Source organism: Chiloscyllium plagiosum, unplaced genomic scaffold (genome assembly GCF_037043375.1).
Source record: "Chiloscyllium plagiosum isolate Xiang-an unplaced genomic scaffold, Cpla_swu_hap1 HiC_scaffold_21, whole genome shotgun sequence".
NCBI classification, from domain to species: Eukaryota; Metazoa; Chordata; class Chondrichthyes; order Orectolobiformes; family Hemiscylliidae; genus Chiloscyllium; species Chiloscyllium plagiosum.
The window spans coordinates 56,332,115-56,346,788 of record NW_028270159.1 but is presented as its reverse complement, the minus strand read 5'-3'; the positions used below and the strand labels follow the sequence as shown (position 1 = coordinate 56,346,788).

Genomic DNA, 14,674 nt, shown 5'->3' with positions numbered 1-14,674 from the left:
AGAATTATGTAAAAGTGTCAACGATGGAGCTATTCTAGATCATAATGTCAACTGGCCATACAGAGTCTGCACCTACCGAACAGGGATATAATGAAGCGCAACAAAGCATCTGAGCAAGCCAAGTTCAATGGAGGTATCTTCCTTTAAATACCATGATAGATTAGGGGAGTACACACATACAACGCAACATTACTCCTGCAGGGAGTGCAATGGAGCTGGGAGTTCCAGTATAGAATCCAATGGAAACAGGGTCACTATTGGGGAGTGTGACAGCAAATAGGACTCCAGAATGAGATCTGAGGAGGATAGGAATGGGAATTGGAATTCCAGACAAGAGTGCTGTACAAACTGGAATTCCAGGAGGGAGTGTAATGGGGGCTGGAATTCCAATGGAAAGTGTAACGGGGGCTGGAAATCCAGTGGGAAGTATAATGGGGACTGGAATTCCAGTGGGAAGTGTAACGGGGACTGGAATTCCAGTGGGAAGTGTAACAGAGACTGGAATTCCAGTGGGAAGTGTAACGAGGACTGGAATTCCAGTGGGGAATGTAATGGGGACTGGAATTCTAGTGGAGAGTGTATTTGGAATTGGAATTCCACTGGGGAGTGTATTTGGAACTGGAATTCCAGTGGGGAATGTAATGGGGACGGTTGCCAGAGGGAGAATAAAAGCACAGTGCACATTCTCAGACATTCTCTAGTTATAGTTTATATGTACCTAGTTTTGTTATGGTTTGATCAGTGAATAGAGTCTGAATAAAGTAGGTGAGTTCGGCTCGCCGACACTCTGATTCAGACTGGTTCACAAGCTGAGGCAAGTCCAGAAGATACACACAGTTCTTCGTCGCAATCTGTATGAGAGACACTCGGGAACGAGTTAACATTCCAAATGTGGGCCTCCATTCCATATCGATCCCTACAACGCCACCAGCCTACAGCAGAGACACAAAATTCACTACAGTCAGAGTCATTTACCTGAGGCAACACTATTTATTCAGATATAGCAGCATCATTGATTCACCAAGTACAAGGTCTGTGCTGAGTTCACTGATCTCACCCAAGGCTCACTAGGTTGCTGTGAGTGTCCACAGTGAGCCTCAGTGAAATGGAGGAAAAAACAGAATGTTTTTGTTCCTGATCAACTGGTGATTCCTATTTGACCCTGTCTTGTACTTTCCCAATAACCCTCTGAACTCTCAAATAGGCGCAAAGTCCTGTAGATGTTGGAAATATGAAAGAAAAACAGAAGGTGAGAGAAACTCAGGTCTTATTTATTCATTGTCATGTGCATTTTGTTACAAAATACAGTGAAATGTGTTGTATCGTGTCACCATTCTCTGGCACCATCTTGAAACACAGAAAATAAACAAAACATGGAATGTAAAGGCAGAAAAATAAAGAAATAAAGAAAAAAAGTGTTCAACTTTAAAGTCATTCTTGTTTAGTGCCCTGCCGATGGGCCATGGCTCTGATGGCCAGGCATGAGTCCCCTTTGCTGTCACTGGAAAGAAAGTCACCATCTCGCCTCCACCAATACCCTCACCACTTATGAGTCCTTGACGCACCAGCTAATGCAGATGCCATCGATGCCAGAGAGTAATGCACTGGCCTAAACTGAACTCCATCACCACCATGAATCTGCTTCAGGCCCACCTCGCTGACGTAGCCATTGCTGGTGTCACCAGGTCTCATGCTGAGCCCAAACCCACCTCTACCACCAAATCCATGAATCGGCATCAGATGCAGACATCGCTGAGGACTTAAACCCTCCTCCACCGCAGCAGCCATAAATCGGCTCTAGAACCTCCAGGAACCCAAATTGCCATCTGATACTGCAGCCACGTGTCCATGCTGCTGGGCCCGCTCACCGCTAATGTTGTGGCCGTGACCAAGTTTTTCAAGAAGAATGTAAGTTTAAAACAAAGAAAGAAAAGAAACAAAAAGCAAAGCGGACGGAGTGGACGAACCCGAGGCTCAGAAGCCTTACTCCACCACCATCTTATCAGATAACATCTGTAAACAGAAACAGGGGCAGTGTATCGAGTCCAATGACTCTGCTTTGGAACCTGAAATGTAAACCCAATTTCTTTCTTGGTATATGCTTCCAGACCTTGAGCTTCTCTGCCATCTTCTGCTTTTATACCTTCTAAACTCTGTCTAGGATTCAATTTGGGCAATATAATGTTTACAGAAGACATTTCTTTAGTGTTAATCAAAGACTCCACTCACTTTGACCTTCTTCCAATGTCAAGACATTATAGAGAAACTTACATTTTACCAACTGTGATATTTTAAAACTTAGTTAAATTAAGCAGCTCTCTCAATGACATTTCTACTGCAATGTGGAATATCCATTCTGCTTATGCAGTTTGAGGTAGGTAGATTCACAAAGAAATCATTCGAGCCGTCAATTACATTACAGATCAGCTATGATTTAATCATGGGGGAAAGGAAACGGCATGGGCCAGTGTCTGGGAATACAGGTCCAAATCCCACCACTGCAACTGTGGAATCAAAGTTCAGGTGTGCACTAACATCTCCGAACAAGTCAATTAAAAAATATCTTAAAATTGCAAACAAGTGCAGCTGAGGACATGGAGTAGAAAGCTGAGTATTTCCTGAGCAGGAATCGGTTCTTGCTCGACTACAGGGAAAGGAGCTAGCTAGTTGGTGAGTATCTGGTAACTGGTTAAGATCTATACTACTCTTAACAGCTTAAAATAGCATACATATTTGTAGTAAAGATAACAAAATATATAAAAACAGTATACTTTGTGTGTTCATATAAAATACCTGCTGACCGTGAAGCTTTCGTTGATTATCATAAAAAGCCCAACCAATTAGGGAAGGAACTCATAGAACAGAATCCCAGTAGTGTGGAAACAGGCCAGTTAGCCCATCAAGTCTGCAACAACCCTCGGAACAGCCTCCCACACAGACACAGCCCCCTTCCCTATCCATGTAACCCGGCATTCCCCATGGCTAATCTACCTAGGCTACACATCCCTGGATACCATGGGCAACTTAGAATGGCTAATCCATCTAGCCTGCACATCTTTGGACTGCAGGAGGAAACTGGAGCACCCAGAGAAAACCCAGACACTAGGAGAATGTGCAGAATCCACACAGACAGTCTGTAGCCCTTACAAATGACTCCAGACCAACAACAATATGGTTCACTCTGAGTTGCCTACTGAAATGGCCTGGCAAACCACTCAGTTCAAGGGCAATTAAGGATGGGTGACCAAAGATTGGCCTTTGATCCAGAGATGCCCACATTCAATCGATGGTTTTAAAAAAGATACGCCTTTGTTTTATCAATGGCACGTCCCACAGCGACGATAAGACAGAACAAGTTAAATGGAAGAATGAGAAATCAAAGTAATTGGGAAAGGAGGGTGAAATTAGCAGACACTGTGACACTCCCAAAACATTTCTACATCTCCTTTGAGTTGTTCATTAACAGCAAGGATAGTACAAACACAGAACTGCTAACCTGTAACACACGGGCTGCACAGTGTTTCAACTGATCCAAGTGGTCCAGGAAGTGAATACACTCTGTTGGAATTGGCAACTGATAGTAGAACTTCCTCTTGTTCTGTATCTCCTCCGTACTCTCCTCCACACAACGGTTCTCTAAACCCATCCTGTAACAGTGAGCATCTTAAGTTAAAGCGTAGGACACAGATACCAGTGAAAGCAACAGAACCAAGCAACAGAAGCTCACACTTCTCATGTTCACACTGGAAAGAGACATGCCAATGTCACTCAAGACAGATATCTGATGGAAGCAGGGTCCTTCCTTTCACCTGGGAGTAGTGTCAGTTTTCACAGGTTCCCAGCTTAACCACATCATTACTTCTCAACACCTCCACTGTTACTAAATTATCAGACTGCTCATTGACCATCCATTGCTGAATGGGAAGTTATTTCTTCCAATTAAACACTGGAAAGACCAAAGCCATTGACTAAGGTCCTCACTTTAAATTCTATTTCAAAGTTACCATCTCTCTCCTTAGCAAATGTTGAAACTAAACTAGACTCTTCACAAACATGTCATATTTAACACAGAGATAAGTGTTCAACCACATCTGTGCTATCACTAAAGTTCCTACGTATATCTCAACATTACTTTTGCAGTTCCCTCTATTCATATGTTGCTGTCTTTCATGCCTTAAAACTTGACCATTCCAATGTACCTCAGACCAGCCTCCTACATTCTAACCTTTACAAATTAGATGTCATTTAAACCATATCTTTCCTTGCACCAAATCCAATTTACCTATCATCCCTGTCAATACTTCACAAAACTAATTGAACAAGGGTATAAGTACAAGCATTTATTTACAGCACACATCTCCTAACACTCAACAGAATCCCTAGTTGTTGCCTCATCAACTCACCCTAATGGATGCAGTTAAACACAACTAATGTACAATTAACAGATTCCCTTCTCTCTCAGTAAAAAGAAACAAACAAACAATCAAAACCTTCCATATTCTGTACAAAGCATCACATTGTGAGATATCCCTGCTATAGGACCCTTAACAATTTCTTAAAATATGCATCTTTCCTCATCAAGCAATTACACCATGGTGGCTTACACCCATCTATTTACTTTTAGAGATTTCCTTTCTCTCTAACAATTGTTTCAACCCAATAACTTCTATGGATAACCACACTTTTCGTAAAATGCGCATTATCCCACAATGAATCTGCAGAACATTCAATGGGTATATTTCTTCAGTGTGTACAATGTACAGAATCTCAATTAAAAATAGAACCCCACATCTACTGCTTCTATAAGAGCCAGTGTTTCAGCAGCCAAAGTACTATTAACAGACATTTTTACTTTTCTTAACTTTCCAAGCTGAAGGACAAAACTACCCATTCTCACTATTAAGAAATTTGATTAAACCAGCTCTACCTAAACATCGATCAGGAAAATAACCACGTAAAACATTGCCATAAATGAACTAATTGTGCACTTTTCGGATTTCACGTGGGTGGAAATTTAACTATATATTTCAGTAGATTTGTTTTCTCAATTATTTATTTCCATGTAAAATACTCTCAACTTTAGGTTTCATTATCATAGAACTAAGCTCTAATACATCAAAATGAACAGCTGACTTAGTTTGATTGTACAAAGAGTTCAACTGACTAGTCAAACTTCAAACTTCACAACTGCTGCATCTCTTAAAGTGTAAAATTATCTTTCTGTGATAGCTGGGATGGGAGCAACACTCTCTAATTAGGATTCTTGATTTAAAGTTCTTCCAGAACCACTTTACTTGATATCTTAATTGATAGCAAAATAGGTGGGACAGTAAGTTTCAGAGAAGCAGTTGGAAATTTACAAATGGCTTTTTGCTTTCAGTAAATAGGGGTTTCTCTCTGCATAAAGCAAACAGAAGCTTTACAGGGTATAGAAAAAGGACAAGGAGTCAATTCAGTTCCTCAAGCCTTTCCCACCTTTATATTAGATAATGGATAATTTGTACCTGAGCTCTATCTACCACTTTGTTCCATATCCAATGAAACACTTTTATCCAAACAAAATTTGTCAACCTCACTCTTACGAATTTTAATTTACTGCCAACATCCACCCCCTTTAGAGGCAAGAGACCCCATTATGGACGCGTGAAAAAATGTTGCCTGATGTCACCCATCAATGGCCTAGCAATATATTTAAAACTGCATTCCCAATCATGACTTAATTAGGAATAGTCTATGGATGATCAAGTGACACTATTCCACAAGGTGTCACAAATGTCTAACTACCCCATTAAACTAAGATTAGATTTGATTAGATTAGATTACAGTGTGGAAACAGGCCCTTCGGCCCAACAAGTCCACACCGACCCGCCGAAGCGAAACCCACCCCATACCCCTACATTTACCCCTTACCTAACACTACGGACAATTTAACATGGCCAATTCACCTGACCCTGCACATCTTTGGACTGTGGGAGGAAACCGGAGCACCCGGAGGAAACCCACGCAGACACGGGGAGAACGTGCAAACTCCACACAGTCAGTCGCCTGAGGCGGGAACTGAACCCGGGTCTCTGGCGCTGTGAAGCAGCAGTGCTAACCACTGTGCCACCGTGCCACCCACATTGTGCCACCGTGCCACCCACACTGTGCCACCGTGCCACCCACTAAAAACTAAAAAGATGATCAATTTGCCTGAAAGACTGCTAATAAGAACAAAAGTAATTATCACCGGATTCATCATTAATTATTATTGTAAACAACATCTTCTTTAACAAAGACCCAAAATATTGATTACTAATTAACTATTGAAGTATAAACAATACCCCTCTAAAACTACACCCCCCCTTCCTAATAAGCACACACACAAATAAAATACACAAAATAGATGGTGTGTTACAAATATTATGAGTGGGGAAAAAATAGACAAGGAAGTGATTTCAAAATCCAGACGACAAGGTGGTGAGTTAATTCTCTCAGTTTTTTTTTACTTCAGCAATAATGTCACCATGTCAACAGCAAAGCAATGGTCAATCTTTGATTCAGAACCTGGTCAGGTGGGCCTAACTCTTTTCACGTGTTGGAATTCTTTATTGAGTGTCTTTTCACTCACCGACTGATGGGAGGGGGAAGAGAGAGAGAGACATTCCCTATTGGCAGACTGGATGTCCCTTGCTATACTGCACTCACTGGTCTGGAACAAACTGTAGCTACATCTTTCTGAAAGCTGTTACTAGGCAGTTGGCCCTTAATTCAAAACAACTTGTGTTATTGACTTTCATAATGCACCCACTTCACTGCTCTTGTACAGATAAATTGTACACTACACAATCCTACCTGACCTGCAAGTTACACAAAAACACCACTACTGTTTTAAGCAATAAAGCAACAACTTTCCATTTTCTGGTTTATGAGGCAAGGGAGGGAATTCAGTACCTGGGGGCAGGAGTGGGGGTGTCAGATCCCAGTGAGGAAAGGGGAGTGTTGGACCCAGCGGTGCAGAGGGGTTATCAGGTTCCAGGTGAAGAGGGTGGTATTTGGTCTCAGGTGATAAGGGAACCATCAGGATCTGTGCAGCTTTGGGTCCAAGGAGTACTCATCTGGGAGATTGGTTTTGCTTCCATTTTCAATTTTCCAGGCTATTCTCTCTGCAGGGCCCTAATGCACAATCCCCACTTCTCCAAGTCAACATGTGGTTGCTTACACTACCTCCACCTCATCATGATGTAGAGGTGCTGCTGTTAGACTGGGGTGTAGAAAGTTAAAAATAACACACCAGGTTATAGTTAAACAGGCTTATTTAGAAGCACTAGCTTTCGGAGCACTGCTCCTTAACTGATGAAGGAGCAGCATTCTGAAAGCGAGTGCTTCCAAATAAACCTGTTCGACTATAACCTGGTGTTATGTGATTTTTAACACTATCTCATCACTTCCTCCTCTTCCTTGTTCTGGATTCAAGTGTTTAATTCTGAAATAATCAATCTCAGCTTCAAGGTACTTCAATCAGCCATATTATGACACACCTCCAGGATAAGTGGTACTTGAACCCAGGCTGCCTGGCCCAGAGGGAACTACCACTGTACCACAAGAGGCCTTTGCATCTTGAGTCAATGTTAACTGTAGAAATTAAAATTATGTAGAGGGCAGTAATCGGGTGGTTATTTGAACACATATAAAGACAGACTACACACGAGTTAGCAGAGTCAGGAGAGATGGGGGGGGCAAAGAGTGAAAATGCTGGGAATCGGGCTAAGTGTGGGAGTTTGCAGAAATTTGGGAGGGAGGCACTGTTGTGTCTTGTTCCAGTTATTTTTGAGAGGGATTGCTTTGCAGTCAAAATGATGCTGGTAGGTCTAAGCGCACAGCCCAATTCTACCTCGGACCGAAGATTCACAAACCTGACTTCCCCAGTCAACCCATTATCTCAGCCTGCTCCTGTCCCACTGAACTTATCTCTGCCTACCTTGACAATGTCCTGACCTCCTTGGTCCAGGAACTCCCCACCTACATTCAGGACACCATCCACGCCCTTCACCTCCTCCAAGACTTTTGTTTTCCAGGCCCCCAACATCTCATCTTCACCCTGGACATTCAGTCCCTGTACACATCCATCTGCCACGACAAAGGTCTCCAAGCCCTCCGTTTCTTCCTCTCATGCCATCCCAAACAGTACCCTTCCACCGACACCCTCATCCGCTTGGCTAAACTGGTCTTCACCCTCAACAACTTCTCCTTCCAATCCTACCACTTCCTCTAAACCAAAGGAGTAGCCATGGGCACCCGTATGGGCTCCAGTTATGCCTGTCTCCTTGTTAGGTATCTGGAACAGTCCATCTTCCGCAGCTACACCAGCACCATTCCTGACATTTGCCTCTGCTACATCGATGACTGTATCAGCCCCATCTCGTGCTCCCATGAGAAGGTTGAACAGTTCATCAAATTCACAAACACCTTCCACCCCAACCTCAAATTCACCTGGACCATCTCGGACACCTCCCTCCCCTTCCTGGACATCTCCATCTCCATCTCCAGCGATCGACCAACCACAGACATCTATTAGAAACCCAGCAACTCCCACAGCTACCTAGACTACACTTCCTCCCACCCTCCTTCCTGTAAAAACGCCATCCCGTATTCCCAATTCATCCGCCTCCATCGCATCTGCTCCCAGGATGACCAATTCCACCACAGAACATCCCAGATGGCCTCCTTCTTCAAAGACCCCAATTTCCCCTCCCATGTAGTCGATGATGCATCTCCTCCACTTCCAGCACCTCCTCTCTTGAACCCCACCCCTCCCAATGCAACGAGGACAGACCCCCCAGTTCTCACCTTCCACCCCACCAACCTCTGCATACATCGCACCATCCTCCGCCACTTCCAAACAGACCCCACCTCTGGGGATATAATTCGCTCTCCACCCCATCAGCATTTCAGAGAGACCATTTCCTCCGTGACTCCAGTGACAGATCTGCACCCCCACCAGCCCACACCCCACTCCCAGCATCTTCTCCTGCCATCGCTAGAAGTGCAAAATCTACGCCCACACCTCCCCCCTCACTTCCGTCCAAGGCCCCAAAGAATCCTTCCACATCTGACAGAGATTTACCTGTACCTCCACCAATATCATCTACTGTATCTACTGCACCCAACATGGTCTCGTGTACATCGGGGAGACAGGATGCCAATTTGCGGATCATTTCAGAGAACATCTCTGGGACACCCACACCAACCAACCCCATCAGTGGCTTTACACTTCAACTTCCCCTCCCACTCCACCAAAGACATGTAGATCTTGGGTCTTCTCCATTGCCAAACCCCAACCACACGACGCCTGGAGGAAGAATGCCTCATATTCCGCCTCGGGACCCTGCAACCATATGGGGATAAATGTGGATTTCACCAGTTTCCTCATTTCCCCTCCTCCCACCTTATCCTAGTCCCAATCCTCCAACTCGGCACTTCCCTCCTGACCTGTCCATCACCTTTCCCATCTATCCGCTCCACCCTCCTCTCCAAACTATCACCTTCTCCCTCACCTTCATCTATTTATCACATTCCCAGCTACCTTCCTCCAGCCCCACCCCCCCTCCCATTTATCTCTCACCCCCTGGCCCACAGGCCTCATTCCAATGAAGGGATTATGCCCAAAATGTCAATTCTCCTGCTCGAGTGCTGCCTGACCTGCTGTGCTTTTCCAGCACCACAGTCTTGACTCTCTAGTCAAGGGCACAGACAGTCATTTCTGTGGCCATGAACGACAGTCCATTATGGCGCATTGCCTCCCAGGGCCAACATGTCCCTCTTACTGTAAACACCTTGGCTGGCAGGAGTAGGGATACATGATAAATAGAGAAATTGAGGCTCTGGTCAAGAAAAAGGAGTCAGCGTATATCAGATACAGACAGCGGGGATCAAATGAATCACTTGAGTATAGGGATGTAAAATAGAATCACAGAATCCCTACAGTGTGGAAACAGGTCAACACAATTCACCTGACCTGCATATCTTTGGATTGTGGACAGAAACCACAGCATCCGGAGGAAACCCACGCAGACACAGGGAGAATGTGCAAACTCCACACAGCTGCCTGAGGGTGGAACCAAACCCAGATCTCAGGTGCTGTGAGGCAGCAGAGCTAACCACTGAGCCACCGTGCGGTGTACACTTAAGAGGGAAATCAAGAGTGAAAAGGAGACATGAGACAGCTTTGGAAGATAGGGTAAAGGAAAATCCAAAGAAAGTTTGTAAATATATTCAGGGCAAAAGAGTAACTAGGAACAGAATAAGGCCCTTTAAAGATCAACAAGGTTGTCTATGTGTGGAACGGCAACAGATGGGTGAGATCTAAATGAATACTTCATAGAATCATAGAACTCCTACAGCGCAAAAAGAGACCATTCAGCCCATCAAACCCCTATACTGACCCTCCAAAGAGCATCCCAGTCAGACCCAGTGTCCCCACCTTATCCCTGTAACCAAGCATTCACCATGGCTAATCCACCAATCCTGCACATCCCGAATCAATACAGATAATTTAGCGTGGCCAATCCACCCACCCTGCACATCTTTGGACTGTGGGAGGAAACTGGCGCACCAGGCAGAAACCCACACAGACACAGAGTCACCAAGAGCTGGAATCAAACCTGAGTACTTGGTGGTTTGAGGCAATAGTGCTAATGCACTGTGCTGCCCCATGTCACTGCTTACCTTGGAGAAAGACATGGAAGCTAGGGGACTCAGGGAAATACAGTCCACATTACAGCAGAGGAAGTCTGGAGGTCTTATAAAGCATTAAGGTGGATAAATCCCCAGAACTTGATCAAGTGCATTTCAGGACATTGTGGGAAGCTAGAGAACAAATTGTGGGGCCCCTAGCTGAGATAGTTTTATCAACAGTCATGGGTGGGGTGCCAGCAGACTAGCAATTGGCTAATGTTGTGCCATTACTTAAGAAAGGATACAAGGAAAAGCCAAGGACCTATAGATCATTAAGCCTAACATCAGGTGTGGGTAAGTTGTTGGAGGGAAATCTGTCAGACAGAATCCTAATGATTTGGAAAGGCAAGGATTGATTAGGGATTATCAGCATGACTGTGGGAAACCCTGTCTCACAAAAGTGACTGAGGTTTTTGAAGAGGTGACCAAGATTTGATTTAATTTACTACTGTGACATGTACTGAGATACAGAGATAATTATCGTTTTGCATACTAACCAGACAAATCATAACTTACATAAGTACAATGTGGAGATGCTGGTGTTGGACTGGGGTGGACAAAGTTAAAAATCACACAACACCAGGTTATAGAGCAACTGGTTTCCTTGGAAGCACTAGCTTTCAGAGCAATACTTCTTCATCAGATGGTTAGTGGAGCAGGATTATAGGACACAGAATTTATAGTAAAAGATCAATGTGTCATAGAACTGGGAGGTCATGTGCAGCTGTACAGGACATTGGTTAGGCCACTTTTTGGGATATTGGTCTCCTTCCTATCAGAACGATGTTGTGAAACTTGAAAGGATTCAGAAAAGATTAGGAGAAAGTGAGGACTGCAGATGCTGGAGATCAGAGCTGAAAAATGTGTTGCTGGAAAATTGCAACAGGTCAGGCAGCATCCAAGGAGCAGGAGAATCGACATTTCGGGCATAAGCCCTTCTTCAGAAAAGATTTACAAGGATGTTGACAGGGTTAGAGGATTTGAGCTAGAGGGAGAGGCTGAGTAGGCTAAGGCTGTTTTCCCTGGAGCATCAGAGGCTGAGGGGTGATCTTATAGAGGTTTATAAAACCATGAGGGGCATGGGAACGATAAATAGACAAAGTCTTATCCCTGGGGTGGGGAAGTTCATAACTAGAGGGCATAGGTTTAGGGTGAGAGGGGAAAGATATAAAAGAGACCAAAGAGGCAACTTTTTCACAGAGGGTGGTGCGTCTATGGAATAAGCTGCCAGATGAAGTGGTGGAGGCTGGTACAATTGCAACATTTAAAAGGCATTTGGATGGTTATATGAATAGGAAGGGTTTGGAGGGTTATGGGTTGGGTGTTGGCAGGTGGGACTAGATTAAGCTAGGATATCAGGTAGGCATGGACGGGTTGGACCGAAGGGTCTGTTTCTGTGCTGTACATCTCTATGACTCAAGGACTCGATGATGCAATGCATTGAACAAACCTAGATTGTCATTAAGTATTTAATCATTTAGAATAGGGATGCAGGTTTTGATTGATTGACATGTAAAATCTGAGAATTTCTTTCAAGTCACAGTCCCAAGATAACTTAAGGTTTTATATTTTTAAAAAGTGACAGCATGAAACACTTCATAATGATGGATGTCAGAGCCACATGGCAGTAGTCACAAAGGCACACTGTCTTATTTTTCTTTGGCACTGTGATGATGGTGGTCTTCTCAAAGTAGGTAGAACCCCATATTGGAATAAGGAGAGGTCAAAGATGTCCTCGAATATTCCTGCCAGCTGGTCAGCTCAGAACATGGGTGCACAGCCGGGGATTCAATCTGTGCCAGTCACTTTCTGTGGGTTCACTCTCAAGAAGGCTGATCTGACGGCTGTGGTGACTGGGGATACAGGTACACCCAAGGATATCAGGGCAGGTGATATAATTTCGCTGACCTTCTGTTCAAAACAAGTACAGAATGCATTGAGTTCATCAGGGAGGGAGGTATTGTTGCCAGTGACTCTACTCAACTTTGCTTTGTAGCCTGTTATATTATGTAAGCCTTGCCACAATTGATGTGTGTTTGTGCGGTTAGTCTGCAACTCTAGTTTAATCTGGGATTGTCTCTTGGTGTCCCTGATGGCTTTGTGAAGGCCATACCTAGATTTCCTATATAGGTCAAGGTTAAAATCCCAGAACTTCTTTCAAGTCACAGTCCCAAGATAACTTAAGGCTTTATAAAAAAAAGTGACATCTCAGCTCCGACAATATCCCATGCACAGACATACTCATACACACACTCAGACACTCTCTCTTACACACACACACACAAGTCTATGGGGTGAATTTGCTTTTGCAGATACATTCTATTTTGTGCAAAAAGCACACAATCTGTAGGCAGTCAGCCCACGTGACATTTTATAAATTCCTACTGTGGAAATATAACCAGTCTGACTCAATGTTGGGATATAGACAGGCTCTAACCTCACACTTTGAATGCATTGTTCAAAAGTCTGATAGCGGTGGAGAAGAAGCTGTTCTTCAATCTGCTGATAATTGTTTTTAAACCTTTGCATCTTCTGCTCAATGGAAGAGGGTGGAAGAGAGTATGTTTGGGGTCTTTGATTATGCTGGCTGCTATAGGAAGGATATTATGAAATTGGAGAGAGTTCAGAAAAGATTTACCAGGATGTTGCCAGGAATTGAAGGTTTGAGTTATAAAGATAGGCTGGGACATCTTTCACTGGAGCATAGGAGGTTGATGGGTAACCTTATAGAAGTTTATAAAAATCATGAGGGGCACAGATAAGATGAATAACAAGGATCTTTTCCAGAGGGTGGGGAGTTGAAAACTAGGGGTGGGATATTTTTAAAGTGAGAGGCGAAAGATTTAAAAAGTGGACACCTGTTTTTACAGAGAATGGTTCGTAAGTGGAATGAACTGCTGGAGGAAGTGATGGATGCAGGTACAGATACAACATTTAAAAGACATTTGAGTAAGTACATGAAGAGGAAATGTTTAAAGGGATATGGGCCAAATGTAGGCAAGTGGGACTAGTTTGGTTTGGGTACATGGTTGATGTGGACTCAAAACGTCTGTTTCCACACTGTATCAATCTATGATTCTATGGCTGCTTTCCTGAAGCAATGGGAAGTATAGGCTGAGTCAAAGGATAGAAGGATGGGTTGAGCTGCGTTCACAACTCTCTATAATTTCTTCTGGAATTGGGCCAGCAGTTGCCATGCCAAGCTGTGATATATCTAGATAAGATGCTTTCTATGTTGCATCTGTAACGATTGGTAAGAATTTGCAATTTTCCTCAGAATTCTGAGAAAGTAGAGATGTTGGTGTGCTTTCTTGACTAAGGTAATGACATGGATGGAACAGGGCAGATACTTATGATATTTACTCCCTAGGAACTTGAAGCTCTTGACCATCTCCACGTCGGCACTATTGATACAGACAGGGATGTGTCTTCCATTCCACTTCCTGAAGTCGATGACCAGCTCCTTCCTTTTACTGACATTGAGGGAGAGATTGCTCGCTTTGTGCCACTAAGTTCTCTGTCTCATTCCTGCATTCTGTCTCACTATTGTCTGAGATCCCATCGATGACAGAGGTGTTATCAGCAAACTTGTAAATGGATTTAGAACATAGACTCTTCGATTATCATCCATTTGTCTATTCAATGACCACTTAAATGATCTTAAAATTGGACAGTCTACTAGTCTATGAGTAAAGAAACTCCCTTTGACATTTATCCTATATCTATAACCCCTCAATTTAAAGCTTTGTCCCCTGGTGCGAGCCATGGCCATCTGAGGAAAGAGGCTCAGAAGAGCTGGCTTTGGCCAGAGTCTCTCAGTCATGAGTAGCAAGACTCAACAAGTCTGATAATGGCAGGGAAGAAGCTGTTCTTGAATCTGTTGATACGTGTTTTCAAACGTTTGCATCTTCTGCTCATCAGAAGAGGATGGAAGAGAGTACAACTGGGGTCTTTGATT

The 14,674-nt window shown here is 43.7% G+C and overlaps 1 protein-coding gene across 5 annotated transcripts in view; it reads right to left on the bottom strand.

The window, feature by feature from the left end:
* Positions 1-14,674, bottom strand: part of exd3 (exonuclease 3'-5' domain containing 3) — a 451,102-nt gene that overhangs the window by 253,804 nt on the left and 182,624 nt on the right. For all 5 annotated transcript variants that reach the window (XM_087998598.1, XM_087998600.1, XM_087998602.1 and 2 more), the window contains 2 exons: positions 3,497-3,647; positions 719-932 (listed from right to left, as the gene is read on the bottom strand). In XM_087998598.1, coding sequence (XP_087854724.1) covers positions 719-932; positions 3,497-3,647 — 365 coding nt within the window. The remainder of the gene's footprint in view (positions 1-718; positions 933-3,496; positions 3,648-14,674) is intronic.